Source organism: Filicampus tigris, chromosome 2 (assembly GCF_054856515.1).
Source record: "Filicampus tigris isolate MCC_2025a chromosome 2, RoL_Ftig_1.0, whole genome shotgun sequence".
NCBI classification, from domain to species: Eukaryota; Metazoa; Chordata; class Actinopteri; order Syngnathiformes; family Syngnathidae; genus Filicampus; species Filicampus tigris.
The window spans coordinates 18,208,879-18,225,874 of record NC_141218.1 but is presented as its reverse complement, the minus strand read 5'-3'; the positions used below and the strand labels follow the sequence as shown (position 1 = coordinate 18,225,874).

Here is a 16,996-nt window from a genome sequence, read left to right as displayed (position 1 = left end):
AGTAGTCTAAATATGGCATTCTGATTCAAATTGTGTTTGTGGAATATGAGTTAAGCAGCAAAAGTCCCACGTTTTAGCCATCTCAAGGGGCGGCCAATTTGTCACTTCTGTCGACTGAACATGACATCACAGTTGCTCAGGTAACAACCAATCACAACTCACATCTTTTCTGAAGTTGAGCCATGATTGGTCATTAGCTGGGCCCATGACCGAATGTGATGTCATTTACAGTTGACAGCAAGTGGCAAAATGGCTTTTTTTTTTTTTTACTGCTCAACTCCATCCATCCATCCATTATCTGTACCGCTTCTCCTCACAAGGGTCGCGGGGCGTGCTGGAGCCTATCCCAGCTGTCTTTGGGCAGTAGGCGGGGGACACCCTGAACTGGTTGCCAGCCAATCGCAGGGCACTGCTCAACTCATATTCCACTAACACAATATTAATCGGAATGCCATCTTTCGACTAGTGGGCCTGCATAGAACATATACTTGTAAAGAACATTTTTGGGTTGACTTCTTTAAGTACCAGAGTTAAATGAATACTTTTTACCAGAGTATTTTAAGTACTTAAATATTTTTGTACTTACAATATGAATTAATTGTCTACTGACGTTTACCTTTTGCATATTTTTGATATCCTTCTTCGTTTGACCGAATTGTTTTACATTACAGTTTTTAAAGTAATATTTTCCTGCTACATTAGCGTCGCTTTTGTGACGTCCGAATGAAATTACGCCTTAGCGTCGCGGTTTAGTGACGCAGGAGCGAGGTTTGCCATCATGGCGACAGAAGGCGAAATGAGCGGCAATGGGGACCTCGGAGAGCCTTCAGGTACCTTGAATAAAGTTAAATTCAAGTCAAAGTGATGTTATGCAACGTGTTGGACGTACGTTTAAAGGCGTGGTTCATTCTGCTTGAGCACAAGATAAACGTCCAACTAAGGTTCTTGGTTTGAAGGAAGCCGTGACTAGCCCAAGCTAGGCTAACTGGCGTTCAAATGCACTCCTTGGCAACTGGAATAAGTAACACTTGTCACTTTAGCGACTTCTCAGAAATAGTATTCTATTTCCTCTTTGCTTGTGGTAATACCTTGTTCAGATTTTCTAATAGCGGTTTCAAGTGAGAGGAGTTATCATGCTTCGCTCTGAATGAATTAAATTAGCTGTTGCCTCGTAACATGTTGTGGAGGAAAATAAATACAAACAAAATGTATTTATGTTTGCTGCTCGTATCGATGACCAGCACTAATAGACTTACTTCTGTATTTAGCTCATTTAACACTTACATTCTATTCGGGTCAAATTTGACATGTTTTGACCAAACCCAGAAAGCAGGTTGGCTATGATTGCAAGTGCGAGTCCAAGGGCACGCTGACGTCAATTTCAGTCAACAGTAAGCGGCGGTGCTGCATAAATTGTCATCCTCCTCGAATTCCAATTATGCATAGGAACAGTTACAAATGCAATTTATTTAAAAGCCATTAACATCATCGTACATACAGATAGGAATATTTCTTTGCAACCCAATATTTCTTATCCAGAATAACTAATGGAAGGCATAAAGGTTGATGAAAAATTTGACTTTCTTTTATTCATGTGCTATTTTATAGCCATAGAGGCTGCCGAGGCTCCCACGCTACCTCTTCCAGAGATGTTAGACGAGAACGGCTGTGCAGACTCGGCCACTGAGGCCTCTGCGGCCTTTACGCAGGCAGACCAGGCTTCCTTCTCACTGCCTCCAGCCACAGAGGACGAGGGAGGCGATCTGCCAGCAGACTTTGAACGTCTGTGGAATGCTGCACACGACAACTCTCAAGACTTCACCAGTTGGACTGACCTGTTGCAGTACTGTGAGCAAGAGGTGACAGCTTGAGGTTTATACTGTAAAAGGGGGGGTATCATTAATATCAGATTGGGTCACACGCAGACCTATTTTATTCATCAAGAAATGTTGCGAATCCTGTAACATCAACACATTGTTCCTGTCAGGGCCACGTTACAGCATCACAGAGAGCCCTGATGGCCTTCCTCGGCCGCTATCCGCTCTGCTATGGGTATTGGAAAAAATTTGCCGATTTGGAGCGTCGTTCGGGTAACAATGACAAAGCAGCTGAGGTAGAGAATTAAAAAAAAAACTAAAGCCAAATTGTGTGGCTCGTATTTTATTGGTTTTCAGAGGCTATGGTGCTAGTCATGTGTTTTGTGTTAGGTGTGTGTTCAGGGTCTTCAGTCAATCCCTCTGAGTGTCGATCTGTGGATCCACTACATCAATCTACTGTTGGGAACACTGGACATGAACCAGCAAGAGTCGCCCAAGCGCATTCGCAGGTACACTCATCCACAATTACTGTAGTTCCTCATATAGTAGCGTGTGTTCTCTTTTTTTTTTTTTTTTTAATTTACTAAAATGTTGACAGTACCAGGTGTCTATTACTGTAGGTTAGGGGTTTGGCTTTATTTGTACAGTTTAGAGATAGACCGATTTCTGTCTGCTACAGGGCCTGAGATATTCTTTATTTTGTAAGTGTTGAATTTCTGGGAAAACTTCAGGTTTTTAAGGGTAATTATTCCAAAGGCGACCTTAGGTTTTGGGGAACTGTTGAGCCAGACGCTTTAGGCCTTAATGGGTTAAACACATATAGAGTAATTAAAACACACATTTTAATATTGCAAAACATTGTATAAACTTTTTTTTACGGTTGTATTACAAAGAAAAGAATATGCACAGCTGTAGAAGAGAACAATATAGTGTATATGAAAGGGAATGTGTGGTATGTTACCATTCAGCAAAAATGAGAGAGACAACCCCCCACGTTTTACTGCTGGGACATACGGTCCCTTTACTTGGGTTGTCTTTTACCCAAAACGTTTTTGTCTCACTGACATCCATGCTCAACTTTCAGTGTGTTTGAGGACGCAATTGTCGCAGCAGGCCTGGACTTCCACTCGGACCGTCTGTGGGATCTGTATGTCGAATGGGAGAAGGAGCAGGGCAACTTGAGGAATGCCATAGCTGTGCTCGACAGAGTCCTCAAAGTTCCCACGCAGCACTACAACACGCACTACGAAAAGTAAGACACGCCAATGCTTCCAATCGTGATTGGGAAAAACAGTCTTGTTGTTATTGCTGCGTGCGACGTCTGGCGTAGGTTCAAGGCCCACCTGAGCAACGCTGAGCCCAAAGAAGCTCTTTCTCTGGAGGAGTATGAGGAGGTGAGGGCCTTTTGCCGGGAGACTCAGAAAGTGGAGCGTGCCGAACAGTCCAAGGAGAAAGGGAAAGAGATGCCGCCCGGGGAGGAAGAACCCGCCACACCCGAGGGCACAGACTCGGTAAGGAACTCTTCACCGCATCGCACTTGGACCCATTGAGCTGAGATCGTCGCAGTATGATGACCTTTATTGTTTCTGTGTTCGCTTTGCATAGGAGGAGCTGATGCAGAGGATCAGAGAACAAGTGTTGGTCCGCCGTGACAAAATTTACCAGAAGAATGAAAATGAAGTTCGCAAGAGATGGAACTTTGAAGACATTGTGAGTCTTGATCTGTTGTTGTCTTGATTCTTGGACCTTCATTGGACCCTGCCTTGTTCGTAAGCAATCGTTCCTGATGCGCAACTGTAAAATCATTGCTCACTCTTGAAGATTCGCAACACAGTGGTAACTTGATTCAGTCAACCCCAAAAATTATTTTACAAGAAAATGTTAACTAGTCTAAATTCCTCATTCTAATTAATGCGTTTGTGGAATATGAGTTAAGTAGCAAAATCCAATCATGGCTCACCAGTTTTCTGAAGCTAAACCATGATTGGTCGTTACCTGAGCCCTGAGTAACTGTGATTTCATTTTCAGTCGACAGAAAGTGGAAAAAGATGGACAAAACAGGTGGATTTTGCTGCTTAACTCATATTTTATAAACACAACATCAATTACAATGCCGTGTTTAGACCAGTGGGGCTACATAGAACATAGTATTGTAACAAATATTTTGGGGTTCACTTCATCTTTTAGGTTTAGGTTCAGCAATAGGTGATTTTTCTGAACCCTCATAGCTATAAATTAGAACCAGTGATAAGATCCGTATTGCGCAAGCATTTATAGGTCAAATTTAAACATAAAAAAAAAGAAAAATCTAAAAAAAAATGATGTGCTGGAAAAAAAGTAAAGGCAGTTTTTCAAATCAGCGTCAAAAATACATTGAGTGACACATAAAGACCGTCAAAAATACATTGAGTGACACATAAAGACATGTCTGAATAAAATTGGCTGTTGACCAGTGCGATTAATAGCAACAACTGACTTGAGCTTTACAGTACGTTTCAAAGTGGTTGCTTTTGTGGCTTAAATGGATGGATGAAATTTCAATTTATTTCAATGGGGAATAGTGATTTCATTGAGTTTGCTTATGAACAAATTAAACTCTCAAGTCATGGTGCCATTGTAAGTCTATTGGTTTTTCATTTCTTTGTTATAATTATTTCTTTATTTAAAACATCCATCCATCCATTATCTGTACCGCTTCTCCTCACAAGGGTCGCGGGGCGTGCTGGAGCCTATCCCAGCTGTTATTTAAAACATTGACACACAAAAAAAAAATCTGCATATCAACACCATTGGAACATAAATGTCTTCCTTTGTTCTTTTTTTTTTTTTTTGAGTACCTCATCTGTCAAGGCACACGGGTCCACAGAGAACAGTTGGTTCTCAGTCGGTCAGAGTTGGCTAGCCTTTTGTAATGTCCACTCTCCTTGAGCGAGTAAAGTTCTGCCGGACCCTTGTTAAGACAGGCTCATCGAACACAAATTGAATACAGATAATATGCTCAGAATTAGAGGTCAGATAAAACTCACCAATTCACTACTTATAGATAGCTCTGACACTACCTCCTGAAAGTCAAAACAGAATACTGTATAGTGCTGTGTACGCAACTATCGCTACTGTTCTAAAAATAGCCATCAAGAATGAAGCAGAAATTAAATGATAAAAACAGGGTCTCAATGAGATTAATTAGTCTGCTCTCTTGTTTTTTTTTTCTTTATTCTAGTTTAAAAATTGATCGGTAATGGTCAGCCATTGTCTACTGGTTTTGCTGTCAAAAGTGTACTAGTCACACAAATGAATCCATTTGTTTTGTAGATCAAACGTCCATACTTCCACGTGAAGCCGCTTGATCAAAGCCAGCTGCGCGGTTGGCACTCCTACCTGGACTGGGAGCTCGCCCAGCTGGACAAAGACGCTGGACATCGTAACAGAGGTGATGCCGGAAACGCAGACGTGGTCTTGTTAAATGTGACGCCACAAACATCCCGTTCGACTCTGGCGTGTATGCGCAGATTCAAACGAGACAGACGGCGATGTCAAAGAGGCCGCCACGGAGGGCCCCGAGGTGGCAGCCCCGAGTCGGCAAGGAACGGAGGAAAGCCAGGTTGCCCTCGACGACCACAGAGTCCGTGTGCTCTTTGAGCGCTGTCTGATCGCCTGTGCTCTCTATGAGGAATTCTGGACCCGGGTAAGAGAATGCACTCAGTGGCCAAAACAATGGGTGCATCCTAAGACGACCCAATGTCAGAAATCCCGCCTTTACAAAGATGACTAGAATCGGTTGAGGGTGGACCACAATCCGAAACAACTCATTTGCTTGTTTGAAAAGTCATATGATGGATGCTGTTCCACTCCAGGTGGGCCAAGTACATACAGATACATGAAGAAGAAAGCGGGCACTCACAACACTTTTTCAACACAGCTCCATCTTCTGGATATGGTGGATTACTGCACCCCAATCTTTGCCCCAGTGCAAGCAGAGTAAAACTTAAAATCTGTCAAGATTCTCCACTCGTTCTAGAGTGCTGACCTAAAATGTAAAATGTAAAAACGTAATGTCTTCTTGGCAATTTGTGTTTGTGGTAGTTGTGCAATTATGTAGTTTTTGCATCATCCAACCAACCGTCCATTTTTTTGTAGCATTTGACCTTTCCCCAAGGAGGCTCCGTTGAAGAATTTGATTGGTTTCTGTCAAGTTCTTTATATATCATCCTCTTTTCTCGTGTTCTCTTCTCATTTATTCAATTGAAATCTATTTTCATTCGTAACGCTTAGACTGATGAGCAGCTTACATGCAGTCTCTCTCAAGATGGATCTGTTGTCTTTGATAAGCCGCCAAGATATGAGTTTACATTTGGGGTACACGCGCACCGCTCATCCGAAAATGACCCGTCGAAAGCGTCCACGCTCGGCAGGAGGGTCGGCCTCGTCGCTAGATTTTCAGTCCGTCCGTCCAGCCGTCCATTTTCTGCACCGCGTATCCTCATTAGGGTTGCGGGTGGGGATGCTCTATTTTCAACTTTGAAATTTCGCCAAGCCGATGTCATCCGGGATAATGTATGTATTGGGCGTAGGGAAAAGGTGGATAGCAATTTTGTTTTGTTAACCAACCTTATCCCTTTGCATGCGAAGTATTGTGTGTGGGACATCTTTAGACCACAAAAATCTCTGCCAGCGCTGACTTACATTTAAATGACCCGGAAGTGGAAGACTTTTATTTCCTCCTAAAATAACCTTGCATTATTTTGTAAGAATAATTGTATAGCGAAATAACGCAATAAAAACTGAACACGTATTGCATTATAATGCAAAAGTTTGTCAATAAAATGCAATGGTATTGCGTTATAAAGTAATCTTAAATATTCTTGTGATGTCCCCTGGTGGGCTCTGGTCAGGTGACTGACCTGTGTGAAGTTGGCAGCTAAATGCTACCTTGGTTAAATAATTGTAAACAATTCAATGCACTCATGATACTCCCAGCCGGTAAGGGGACGTGTACAGGAAATTAGCCAGCGAATGAGCTTTAAATATTGATTATGAGTGTACGGACACTTTAAAAGGATGAGGTTTGGAGGACGATTATTTTTATGAATGAGGATGGAGGGACGATGGCAGAAGGGTGCCCAGGTCGCGGGTGGAGGACGGACTGGCAAAAAAGGGTCAAGTGCCCATCTCTTTGAATTTTGGTGGCGATTGGTCACCATTTTCACTTTTCAGACACGAAGTGAGCAAGACAAAGTGACCAACCAAGGAAGGAAGGAAACAGTATTACAACGCTTGCCTCTTTAGTTCACTGACGTAGTGGCCTGTCTGCTGTCAATCAAGTATTCTCCTCCCACTTTGGGGGCATTACTACTTTGTTACAAAAAGTCCCTGAACCACTGAGGAGGTTTTCAAGGAGTCAATTTTAGTGCTGATGTAATTTTTACAGATAGACCTATTATATAAGTGCCAGTGTTCAGCCCAATCAAATGTCCCTTGACGGTCTTTTAAGCATTTAAAGTCAATTTCACTCTCAGTAATTTTAGAAAGCTACTTTTTATTTCTTTACTTTGCCTTGAAATGCCTTTAAATCTTTTGTTTGTAAATGCCTTGATATTGCCAATGTACGTTCTTGTACTAATTCTTGCCTTTTGCTATTTGTTTGTAAATGCTTTTAGATGGTTTGCTTTTGGTTGTGTGAAGCACATTGAGTTGTCTAGTGTATGAAATGTGCTGTATAAATAAAAGTGCCTTGCTTTGCCTTTTGTGTTTTTGTTCAGTATGCTCAATACCTGGAGACACGCAGCGTGGACGAGGTTCGGGCTGTCTACAAGCGAGCCTGTCTTCACCTGCCTTCCAGTCCTAACCTCCACATGCGGAGGGCCACTTTTGAGGAGAGACACGGTACGAGGCAGCACAGTAACTTCTCCTGTTGCTCCACTTTTAAGTTCTGTGCCCGTGCCCCTCTTTTCTCACCGCGCCTCGTCTTGGCCCTCAGGCGACCCGGCCGAGGCTCGGCGAGTGCTGGAGGCTCTGGATAAAAACATGCCAGGTTTGGCCGTGGTTCGTCTCCGCAGGGCCGCTTTGGAGAGGAGGGCGGGTCAACTCCAGCAGTCGGAAGCTCTGCTGCGGGAGGCGGTGAGCCAGTCGAAAGAAAAGCCCACCTTGCACGCCTTCTACTCCATCAAGCTTGCTCGGCTGCTGCTGAAGCTCGGCAGAAACCCCGGCAGAGCCCGTAGCGTTTTACAGGAAGCGCTGGAGATCAGTCCGGTGAGTGCCCAGCAGCTGGTCTTTCGACTGCAACACTTTTCAGCTTTTCTAAGAGGTGAAACTATTAATCGAATCAAATTCATTCAATTACCCCAAAAAGTACGTAGAAGGAAAATCTGTACCTCGAAGCCTTGCAGGGATCATTTTTCCACATGGACTAACTGTAGAAATAAGTTGGCAGGATGGTGGCGAGCCAGGAGGAAAGAACGGTAGTAAGTGTCAGTAGTGCTCTGAACACATGACGTGTAACGGCCTCTCATTCTTCTCACTGTCAGGGTAATGACAAGCTGCACCTGAACCTGCTGGAGTTGGAGGCATCAAGCGAGCCGTGGTCCTCGGCCGAGGCCGTGCAGGAGTGTGTGACGCGAGCCCTGGCGGCGCCTCTCACACCGCACACCAAAATCATCCTCTCACAGCGCTGCCTCCAGTTTGTGGAAGAGTACAGCAACTCCGTCCAGAGGTCAATCTCTCATTCATCAGTTGTTGCTTTTTTGTTTTTTTGGGGGTCACGTTTTAATTGTTTGTTTTTTTTTTCCCGACTGTCCCTCACGGCCTGCCTGTGCTTAGTGTGCTCTCTGTCTACGAAGAGCACCAGAAGCTGCTCAAAGAGCTGGGTGGGACAAAGAGAGAAGCGGAAAACAGGTAAGGGAAAGACACAACTTGCTGTTCTCTAATATGTTGATTATTTTGTCAATTAATTAAATGAATCAGATTGTTCTCATTTCCATTCCATCCTTGTGAACCTGATATACTAGGAAAAAAAGTGAAAGGGACATTTTTTAAAATCAGCGTCAAATAAATGCTCTGCTTTGACAACCACAAAATCTGATATTTAATGTTGAGAGGCAGAAGTTTCAAGGATTTGGACAATTTTGAATTAAACTAGGTCTCAAGACGATTAATCGATTATCAAAAATGATTATCGATGAATTTTATTTTGATTATGGATTCATTCGATAGTCAGTTTTCGATTCAACGTTGCAGCTCTACTGTTGTCTAACAGCCGTTTGATCCACGAACCGACCGATACGTTTTCAAGGCCGTCCATTTCTGTGACTCTTCCAGTCTCTCTGTTGCAACCAGCTGATAACACAGACTGTGTTCTGATTGGGTGCAACCCTTCCTAATTATAACGACGCACATGACCATTGGCAGATGGTCACAGCCACGCTTCTTCTAATTCCCCACAGCGACGAGGTCCGAGAGGAGATCAAAAGCGAAGATGCCCCGGCAGATGACGCGTCGGCACAAGTCCCGTCCACCGATCCCCAGGTCCCAATCACTGTCCCGCCTCCCTCGGCGATGACCATGGACGTGAGCGCCCAGTCCGGTGGCTACGGCGGATACAGCAACTGGTATCAGGTATGAATGAATTTGTCTGTTAAAATTGATTTCAAACGATGTCTCGTATTGTGTAGTAATTTTTTTCCCCCCCTTCTGCCAGCAACCGCAGTACAGCAGTTATGGCTACCAAAACACCTGGAACTACAACCAGGGATACTATCCACCTAGCTAAATGTTGCTGAGAAGAACTAAGTGGGGAACAAACACAAAAAACTGTCCTCCCAAGTGTGGTTCTCGCAAAATGTCTCCCAGCATATTTTCACTTTGCCTCTCCTGACAAGGTGCTACGGTTCAGGCTTGGTGTTGCAAGGCAGCCGGACGATAAGTGATATGACTGCGTGTTGCTCTGTTTTAAGCAGAACTATTTTTGTATGTCTACAGGCTTTCAGTTTTGTTTGAAAGTTATTTTATAATCTAACTTTGCAGGCCATTACGGGGGATTTTGTACACTCCTGCAAAGTACACATTTGTTCCCTGATGTACATAAAGTGTTTTATAGTGTCTCGTGGGTCTGCATATACCGGTACGTGTTTGGATTTTGAAATGCTACTTTTGAGACTGAGATGTGTTTGACCTCATCCACAAGCAGTGTTTTGTGGTTTGTAAAAAAGAAGAAAAAAAAAAAATTCAATTGCACCTTTTCCAACATTGTAAAATGAGCACCACAGCAGTTCTCCAAGTCAGCTTTATTGAAAGTCAATTCTTGGAAATCTATTACGTAGACATACTTGTCACTTTATTCTGACTTATAAAAACTGGCAAAGTAGAATCTCACAAAATCGGTAAATTGTGAACTCATTTTAAGGCCCTTTTAAAAAGGCAAGTGGAGAAAGTTTATAATGGAGGAATCCAGTTAAAATGGGTGTTCTGTGTTGACCGTATTGACACCAGTCAGATGCCTGCGAGATTTACTAGTATGTACATCTTTAGTCACTGCATTCCAAACAAACATCCAGTGAACTCAACCAGCCACACAACCATTTCTTTTTCTTTGAAGCTTTAGCCGATATTATGAGTGATCGCGTAATTTCAACCTTCATTATCATTATTAGTCCAGTTGGCTGTCTTGACACAATGAGGTCCAGTCCAGTCGGTTTCTTGCGTAAATGTAGTGGAGGTGGCGAGGTAGGCTCACTGAGCACAATGCTCCCCCTAAGATCACACTTACTTTTTGGTAACGACCAGCACAGCTGAAGGCACCAAACCTAAACAAAGACCAATCAAGGGGGAAATGGATTAGAACCAGCAAAGACGGCCAGAACAAGCATCGTGTGCGGCCGAAGAGCAAAATGTGTCCCACCCAGCTCTTTGAGGGGCTTTTCCATGTCCAGATCAGTGTAGACGTGACGGGGGTAAGGGGACAGCAGCGTGAAGTCCTGACCCTCGGGCGTGTTGCCGTTCACCTGCACGTAGACGCGTACCGCCGCCAGAGGCTCCTGAGCCTTGAACACCGCCGTGAGGGTGGAGCCGTCCAGCAGACGCACCTGTTGTAAACGCGGGACAAGTGCTAAAGTGAACTGTTTTTTTTCTCTAAAAGGGAGGCGATTGACAAAATTCACAACAGGTGTTTGATCCATTAAAAGTTTCTACGCACGTCGACTTAAATGTCCTTCCATGACTCCTCCAGTCTCTCTGTTGTAACATGATGACACTTTCCTGACATCCTGGTTGAAGCCTCGTAACGGTGAAGTAATGCTGATCAATGTTACAGTGCCGTCTTGCAAGGTAAGACTTTTTTTCCAATTCCATTTGAAGTTCAATTTATGACAAACTTCACCATGTTGCGCAAAGTTGCGACATACATCTGGGGTCCGTTCCACAAAGCAGGTTTAGTGAAAGCTCAGTCTGCTAACCCTGAAATGAGGGGAACTGAGTGTTCCATTTCTAAAAGGGAGGTAACTCAAACCAGAGAAAGAGGGGTAACTTAAGCTCTCGTTCAGTTACCGCAGTGACAGACTCTGAACCTAACCTGGTCGGGACCAGGTTTATCTCAAAGAACCTTGAGTTTTTCCTTCTCCGCCCTCTTTCAGAGCTACACACTCAATTTCATTTCCTCCTTCCTTCCGTTCGCAGGCGAATTTTGGTGTAGCCTAGAACTGCCGTCTGTTATTTAGAAAAATCGGAGTCCGTATATGAGAAGTCTTTAGGTACAGTATCACAGAAAAAAGGTTTATGTTGAATTTACTCAATTTTATTTCTTCCAAGTGGTTGCATGAAATATTTGGATCCAGATACATCTTGAAGCGCCAGGCTCAACAGCTCCCCAAAACCTAAGGTCGTCTTTGGAATTACCCTTGAAAACCTTGAAAAGGTTTTCCCATAAATTCTACACTTACAAAATGATTAATATCTCAGCCCCTGAAGCAGATAGTAACATCATTCCAAAAGAAATTGAGACCTTAGACACATGGCTTTCACACAGACCCGTGTTTATTCATCTTCACTATTTCAATCGAAGATGTAAAAAAAGTGTCAGTACAAGAGAAGCACTATTTTTAAATTTAAAAAAATGGAGTGGTAATTACCATCCTGTAAATCTGTTACAAAGACGTCGATTTTGTCTTTGTCTAAAATTATATATCAAAAACAAAAAAAGAAAATGACGTATACGCTCTCCAAGCTTTAAGGGTAGAAAGATGCAACAGCGCTCCAAGCTCTAGTGGTAGAAACGCGTTTATGCACTCCCGGCCTTATTGGTTTAAGTAGACTATACATGTACTAAATAAATGTATCTGGATCCAGATGATTTTATTTTGTGCAACCACTTGCTGAAATAAAAGTGAGTAAATTCAACACAGCATTTGTTTCAGTGTACACTGAAAAAGTGGATGGGTCATTTTCAATTCAATTATAAATTTCAGACAACCCTGAGAGCTACCAAAGATTTTTTTTGTACATCTCAGGGTGCTCCACGTGCCTCCCAATTTTCGTAGCCGTAGGTCAAATGTACCAGGACAGGGCTCCGTTAAAACTCAATACAAACCTTTTTTTTTTTTTTTTGTACTCGTGTGTAAGCAACTTTAAAATATCACATTTTTCGCCAGGCCCGATTTGTGTGCAAAGTTTGGTGAGTTTTAGTTTAATTTAATTCCTCAAAAAAGTAATGTTCGCTTCTCCGGCCCTAATTAAGGCCTTCTTATTAGATTCTTGGATTCAACGCTTTCTCAGACTTTTGAAAAATCTGCCGGAACCCCACCATGGTCTCATCTCATGATGTCAAAATGTGAACAGCACAAGGAAGACAACTGTTTAATGACCAATTGTAACTGACCCGGGAAATGTATTGGTTCATTGATGGATCAAACACCAAAGTGCAGTCAAAAGTTCAGAGAAGGCCACATTCCAATCCTGACCTGTATCCTGGACTCGTCATATTCTTTCTTGATGGGAGGCGGACCCTGACTGGTGGGTGACACCGGGCTGGGCTGGACTGAAGTAGTACTTGTGCTCGAGGTTCCTCCTCCTCCAAACTTTCGTGGGCAAGGTAAGAAAAATTCCAGTCACGGCTGTTGCCGTCGCCACAAAGAAAAATGCAGAGTCAACTACCTTTTGTGCTCTCTCCTCCCTGTCTCGCGCTATCTTTTCTTTAACCCTTTGCCTAGTGGGGGAAAACCAAAATCACTTTAACATGACATCACCGCTTGTTGCTCCGAGACGTCGACGGCGACCTTACCTGGCCAGCTTGTCCTCCATCTTCTCTCTCTGCCGCAGCTCGGCCAGCTTCTTCATGTCGTCGTCTTGCAGCTTGTTGCGAATCTGCTGCAGCTCTTGGCCCTGCTTCCTGCGCTGCTTTTCCTTCTCCAGCTCCTCGGCGCGCTCGCGCTCTCGCCGCTCTGCCTGTTTCACACGCATCAGCTCCTCCAGCCTGGCGCACACAAGCCGCAGGTATCAGATTGAGAGAGGCTAAAAAAAAAAAAAAACGAAAACTGAAACTACATTTTACACTAAGCGAACCAACTAAACCTATAATTACAACGAAAATGACCTTTGTTTTGACTTTTTGTCAATGAATTGTATACATAAGCGTCAAAGGTTAGTTTTAAATATACTTATTTTGCCTGGGTCTGTTTTTACAAAAGCTGTGCAGCCTTATGTTACAACAATGTTCCAACAGTCATTTGGGAAGTGTACTTATGAATGGTTTTACTGAACATTGCAACACAGCTAATCTAACCTTCGAAGACGTATTATGCACTGCCGTACTTACACTTTCAATTCTGTGGAGTGTTAGACAGTCAACGTATTTGTTTTGTGGATGGTTAATACTGGGGCCCAACCAAAATTGATTTTTTGGAGGTTGATGTCGATTCCGATATTTGGCAGAGTAAAGTTCTGATAACTGAGTAATCAAAAAAAAAGATTTAATGAGTAAAATAACTACTTTTGTGGTCCCCTAACATTTACAATAAGCATACGAATAACAGGCAGAACATTTGACCGTTTTACAATACTTTGTAGGTTAGTATTTGTTTAGCTTTACAATACTGAGAAAATAGGCATAAATCTGATGTTTTTTTCTGGATGCTTGAATATCATTCTCATTGTTTTATGTTGGAATGTGCTGTGTCTAAAAAACAAACAAACAAAAAGGGTGATTTTTAAAAGAACCAAATCAGCCAGTTCGGCTCAAAACGGTCAGCCAAATAATGGGGCGGGCCCTAGTAATACAATTTTGAGAGAGATTTTATTACGCAATACTTATTTACCTTTTTTTTGTTCTCACACTTGGCATATACACTGTATAAAAAAAACTAATACTAAATCTAATAATAAAAAATAGACGGAAGCAAAAAAATAATAATAACAAACATGCTTTAAAAACTAAATATAATGAAAAATCCAAATCTATTATAATGTAACCCTGGTGTGAACTCTGACCTTCTGACTTGCTGTTGTTTCTCCTCTTCTGTCATGGGCTTTTTGTCAGCATCACCAATCTGGCTGCCTTCTCCACTCGCAACTGAGAGACAACAAAACATCCATCCATTTCTTTTCTGACCCGCTTATCCTTATAGATGTGAATAAAAAGGCAAAACAATGGAGGAACCTACTACAAAGCCATGTAGTTTTACTTGTTGCTTGCATGCTACAATTGGAACAAAATATGCAAGTGACAGTTCATATTTGAGTGTTTTCAGGCACTATGTACCTCCGGCTGTTCCCCCGAGCGAAGCCTCTTGCATGCCAGTCTGGTCATCGTCCGGTGCTGCCAGAACAGGAGGCTTATATGGCTCATCGATGTCCGGATCGTTCTCATGCTCCATTAACCTGAAGAAAGCACACGTGTAGATCGCCATCACTGCACATTTCTGACTTGGCTCTTGTGTGTTTTTGACTCACCAGTCCATAGCTTGTTCGATCCCCTGGTTCCCAGTGCTGGCCACAGCCCTTTCTCTGAAAAGACAGGACAACGTAAGCATTTCTTCTTGCTCTTAACCTCAACAAAGAGTACTTGTAAAACAAAAATCCACTGTCACTTACGCCCTGTTCCGTTCGAAGCCCATCTCCAATAGGCTCTCAAGCGTTGTTAAGTCTGCCATTTTCAGCTGAAACACACGTTTTCATCTCTTTACATTCACTTTTCTCTTATGTTCTTACATTGACGGAAGTCACGTCATTTATGCATTCTGCTAGACGCAACCCAACTGTAGCTAATATGACTTTGAACTGAAGCTCAGAATTCAGTTCAAAACAAACGTTACAACTGATTATACAAGTCACAAATGAAGCTTACGAAGACGAGGATTATCTTACCACAGCGTGTTCGGACGTGGCTGCCTTACACAACGACAAACGGATCTTAAATTAGCATTGATGTGGCTAGGATTCAAAGAGCCCCAGCTAGCTTTAGCGGTCCAGTCCAGCGAGGCTTTCGAGTCGAAAGGCGACAAAAACACAACGCCAATAAACTTGAGCGTCACGTAAGCTATTACTATTTAATTGTTTGTTTAGCGTGTAAAAAAACACCACACCTATTCTATTTTAATTCCTCTATTGGAACGACAAATTAATAACGGCGGGATGTTAGCTTACTCACGCTTTCGCAGCCACAGTACGGAAGCGCACGTATGTCAAAAAGAACGACATGAGTTATCCACATTGTCAAAAAAATAAATAAAATAACATTTATTATAATTATTAGTACCTTTGGACAGCTATTACTCACACACTATAATTCTGTTTGTAATTTGACTTGACGTGAGGTTCAATACTTTGCAACTAAAAATTTTAATAACAATGTTCTGACTTCAAAGTAAACCACTAAAGAGGGACAATTTCAAAAATATATACATGATAAATTTAACCTCAGGGTTTCTGTATACATCTAGATTAATGTATGATTTATTCAAAGGATTGTTTTTTTTCATTTATTAGTATTGTTCATGAATGTTGTTAATAAGTTTACCTATACTTGCGAAAATAAAGGTTAAATAAAATATATCATTGTTGTGATCAATTCTTGTTATATCGCACACTACATGGTTATTTCATAATCTTTTCAGTTTTTGTCTATTTTGAACAAAAATAGACAAGTACTTTTCTCCCCACTGATAATAAATAAACCCATTTTAAAGGGTAATTCTCGTGTCACTGTTACATACAAACACAACACCTGACCCAGTATTATGTTTTGTCATTGCCCCACTTAACTGGTTCAGTCAGTTCACTGCAATTCCCAATCCGGAATAAAATAATGATCGGTGACCCCCAAAAGTGCTTCAAGATGCATGGCTGGTGACTCTTTGTTTTAATCACATGATGTGCGTTTGTTGGTGCACAAACACAATAACTACAATGACATTTGCTTTTTGAGTTTTATGAGCAGGGTGGGTCTGTTACATATTTACAGTAATTGTAATGATTAATTTCTTTCTCGCCCACCTTGCTATCTTAAGGAGCAGCCAGTCTGGGTGCAAGCATTTTCTTTAGTTGTCACCTTTCTTCAGGACAGCTCTCCACTAGCTGTTAGTCACTCATATCGTTTTCAGTGTTTTTTTTTTTTTACATCAGACTCCATATTCTTGTCTGTAAGTATGAAATTCTTGTGCATTTACATCAACTATTTTTTTTAAATATTCTGTGTTCTTTGTGACCTACAAATCCACATTTAATATATATGTTTTATATATTGAGTTTTCAAAATTCTTGAATGTGAATTTGAATTGATTTCAAACATATGGTACCCCCCAAAAGAATTCTGTCATGCATATTCGACTCTTACGAAGGGCCATTGAACGCCGGACAAGGGTGGGTATGCAATCAATCATTGTTCATGTAATGCATGGGATTGATTTTGATGTACATACGCAAAACTGTAAATGATGATCACTATTGCATAAAGAGACACATCATGTAATTTCTGTAACAGAGCAGACCTCCTTCCCAAAATCACTGCTGCCATGATATTTGTCCAGAAACCGAGGTAAGTATTTAATTATAGTAAATTTAAGTACTGTAATCAATTAAATTCAGCTAGCAAAAACAAATGTTTGCCTTTTTGGCTTTCATTTTAACTAATGGTTTGAGACAATCTATTTTCATGTAACTGGCAAGCTTTCATTATAAAACAACAGTGTGAAGGAAAT

General features: G+C 41.9%; 2 protein-coding genes across 3 annotated transcripts; one reads left to right on the top strand and one right to left on the bottom strand.

Moving 5' to 3' along the window:
- Positions 1 to 690: 690 nt before the first annotated feature.
- Positions 691 to 11,009, top strand: LOC147151659 (pre-mRNA-processing factor 39). Of its 2 annotated transcripts, XM_086013616.1 has the most exons (15): positions 691 to 830; positions 1,609 to 1,859; positions 1,988 to 2,113; positions 2,208 to 2,326; positions 2,902 to 3,069; positions 3,148 to 3,328; positions 3,423 to 3,527; positions 5,130 to 5,247; positions 5,327 to 5,502; positions 7,577 to 7,700; positions 7,795 to 8,066; positions 8,342 to 8,526; positions 8,634 to 8,708; positions 9,257 to 9,428; positions 9,511 to 11,009. In XM_086013616.1, exons 1-15 carry the CDS (start codon positions 779 to 781, stop codon positions 9,580 to 9,582), a joined length of 2,196 nt encoding a protein of 731 aa, XP_085869742.1. In that variant the 5' UTR covers positions 691 to 778; the 3' UTR covers positions 9,583 to 11,009. The 2 variants fall into 2 exon arrangements, with proteins under 2 accessions (XP_085869742.1, XP_085869752.1); XM_086013626.1 differs by lacking the exon at positions 9,511 to 11,009 and having other exon boundaries at positions 9,222 to 9,352.
- Positions 10,082 to 15,495, bottom strand: ubxn1 (UBX domain protein 1). The gene is made up of 10 exons (XM_086013640.1): positions 15,448 to 15,495; positions 14,892 to 14,956; positions 14,751 to 14,804; positions 14,560 to 14,678; positions 14,289 to 14,370; positions 13,084 to 13,275; positions 12,957 to 13,008; positions 12,764 to 12,880; positions 10,711 to 10,894; positions 10,082 to 10,615 (listed from the first exon to the last, which is right to left on the bottom strand). Exons 2-10 carry the CDS (start codon positions 14,948 to 14,950, stop codon positions 10,575 to 10,577), a joined length of 900 nt encoding a protein of 299 aa, XP_085869766.1. The 5' UTR covers positions 14,951 to 14,956; positions 15,448 to 15,495; the 3' UTR covers positions 10,082 to 10,574.
- Positions 15,496 to 16,996: the final 1,501 nt, after the last annotated feature.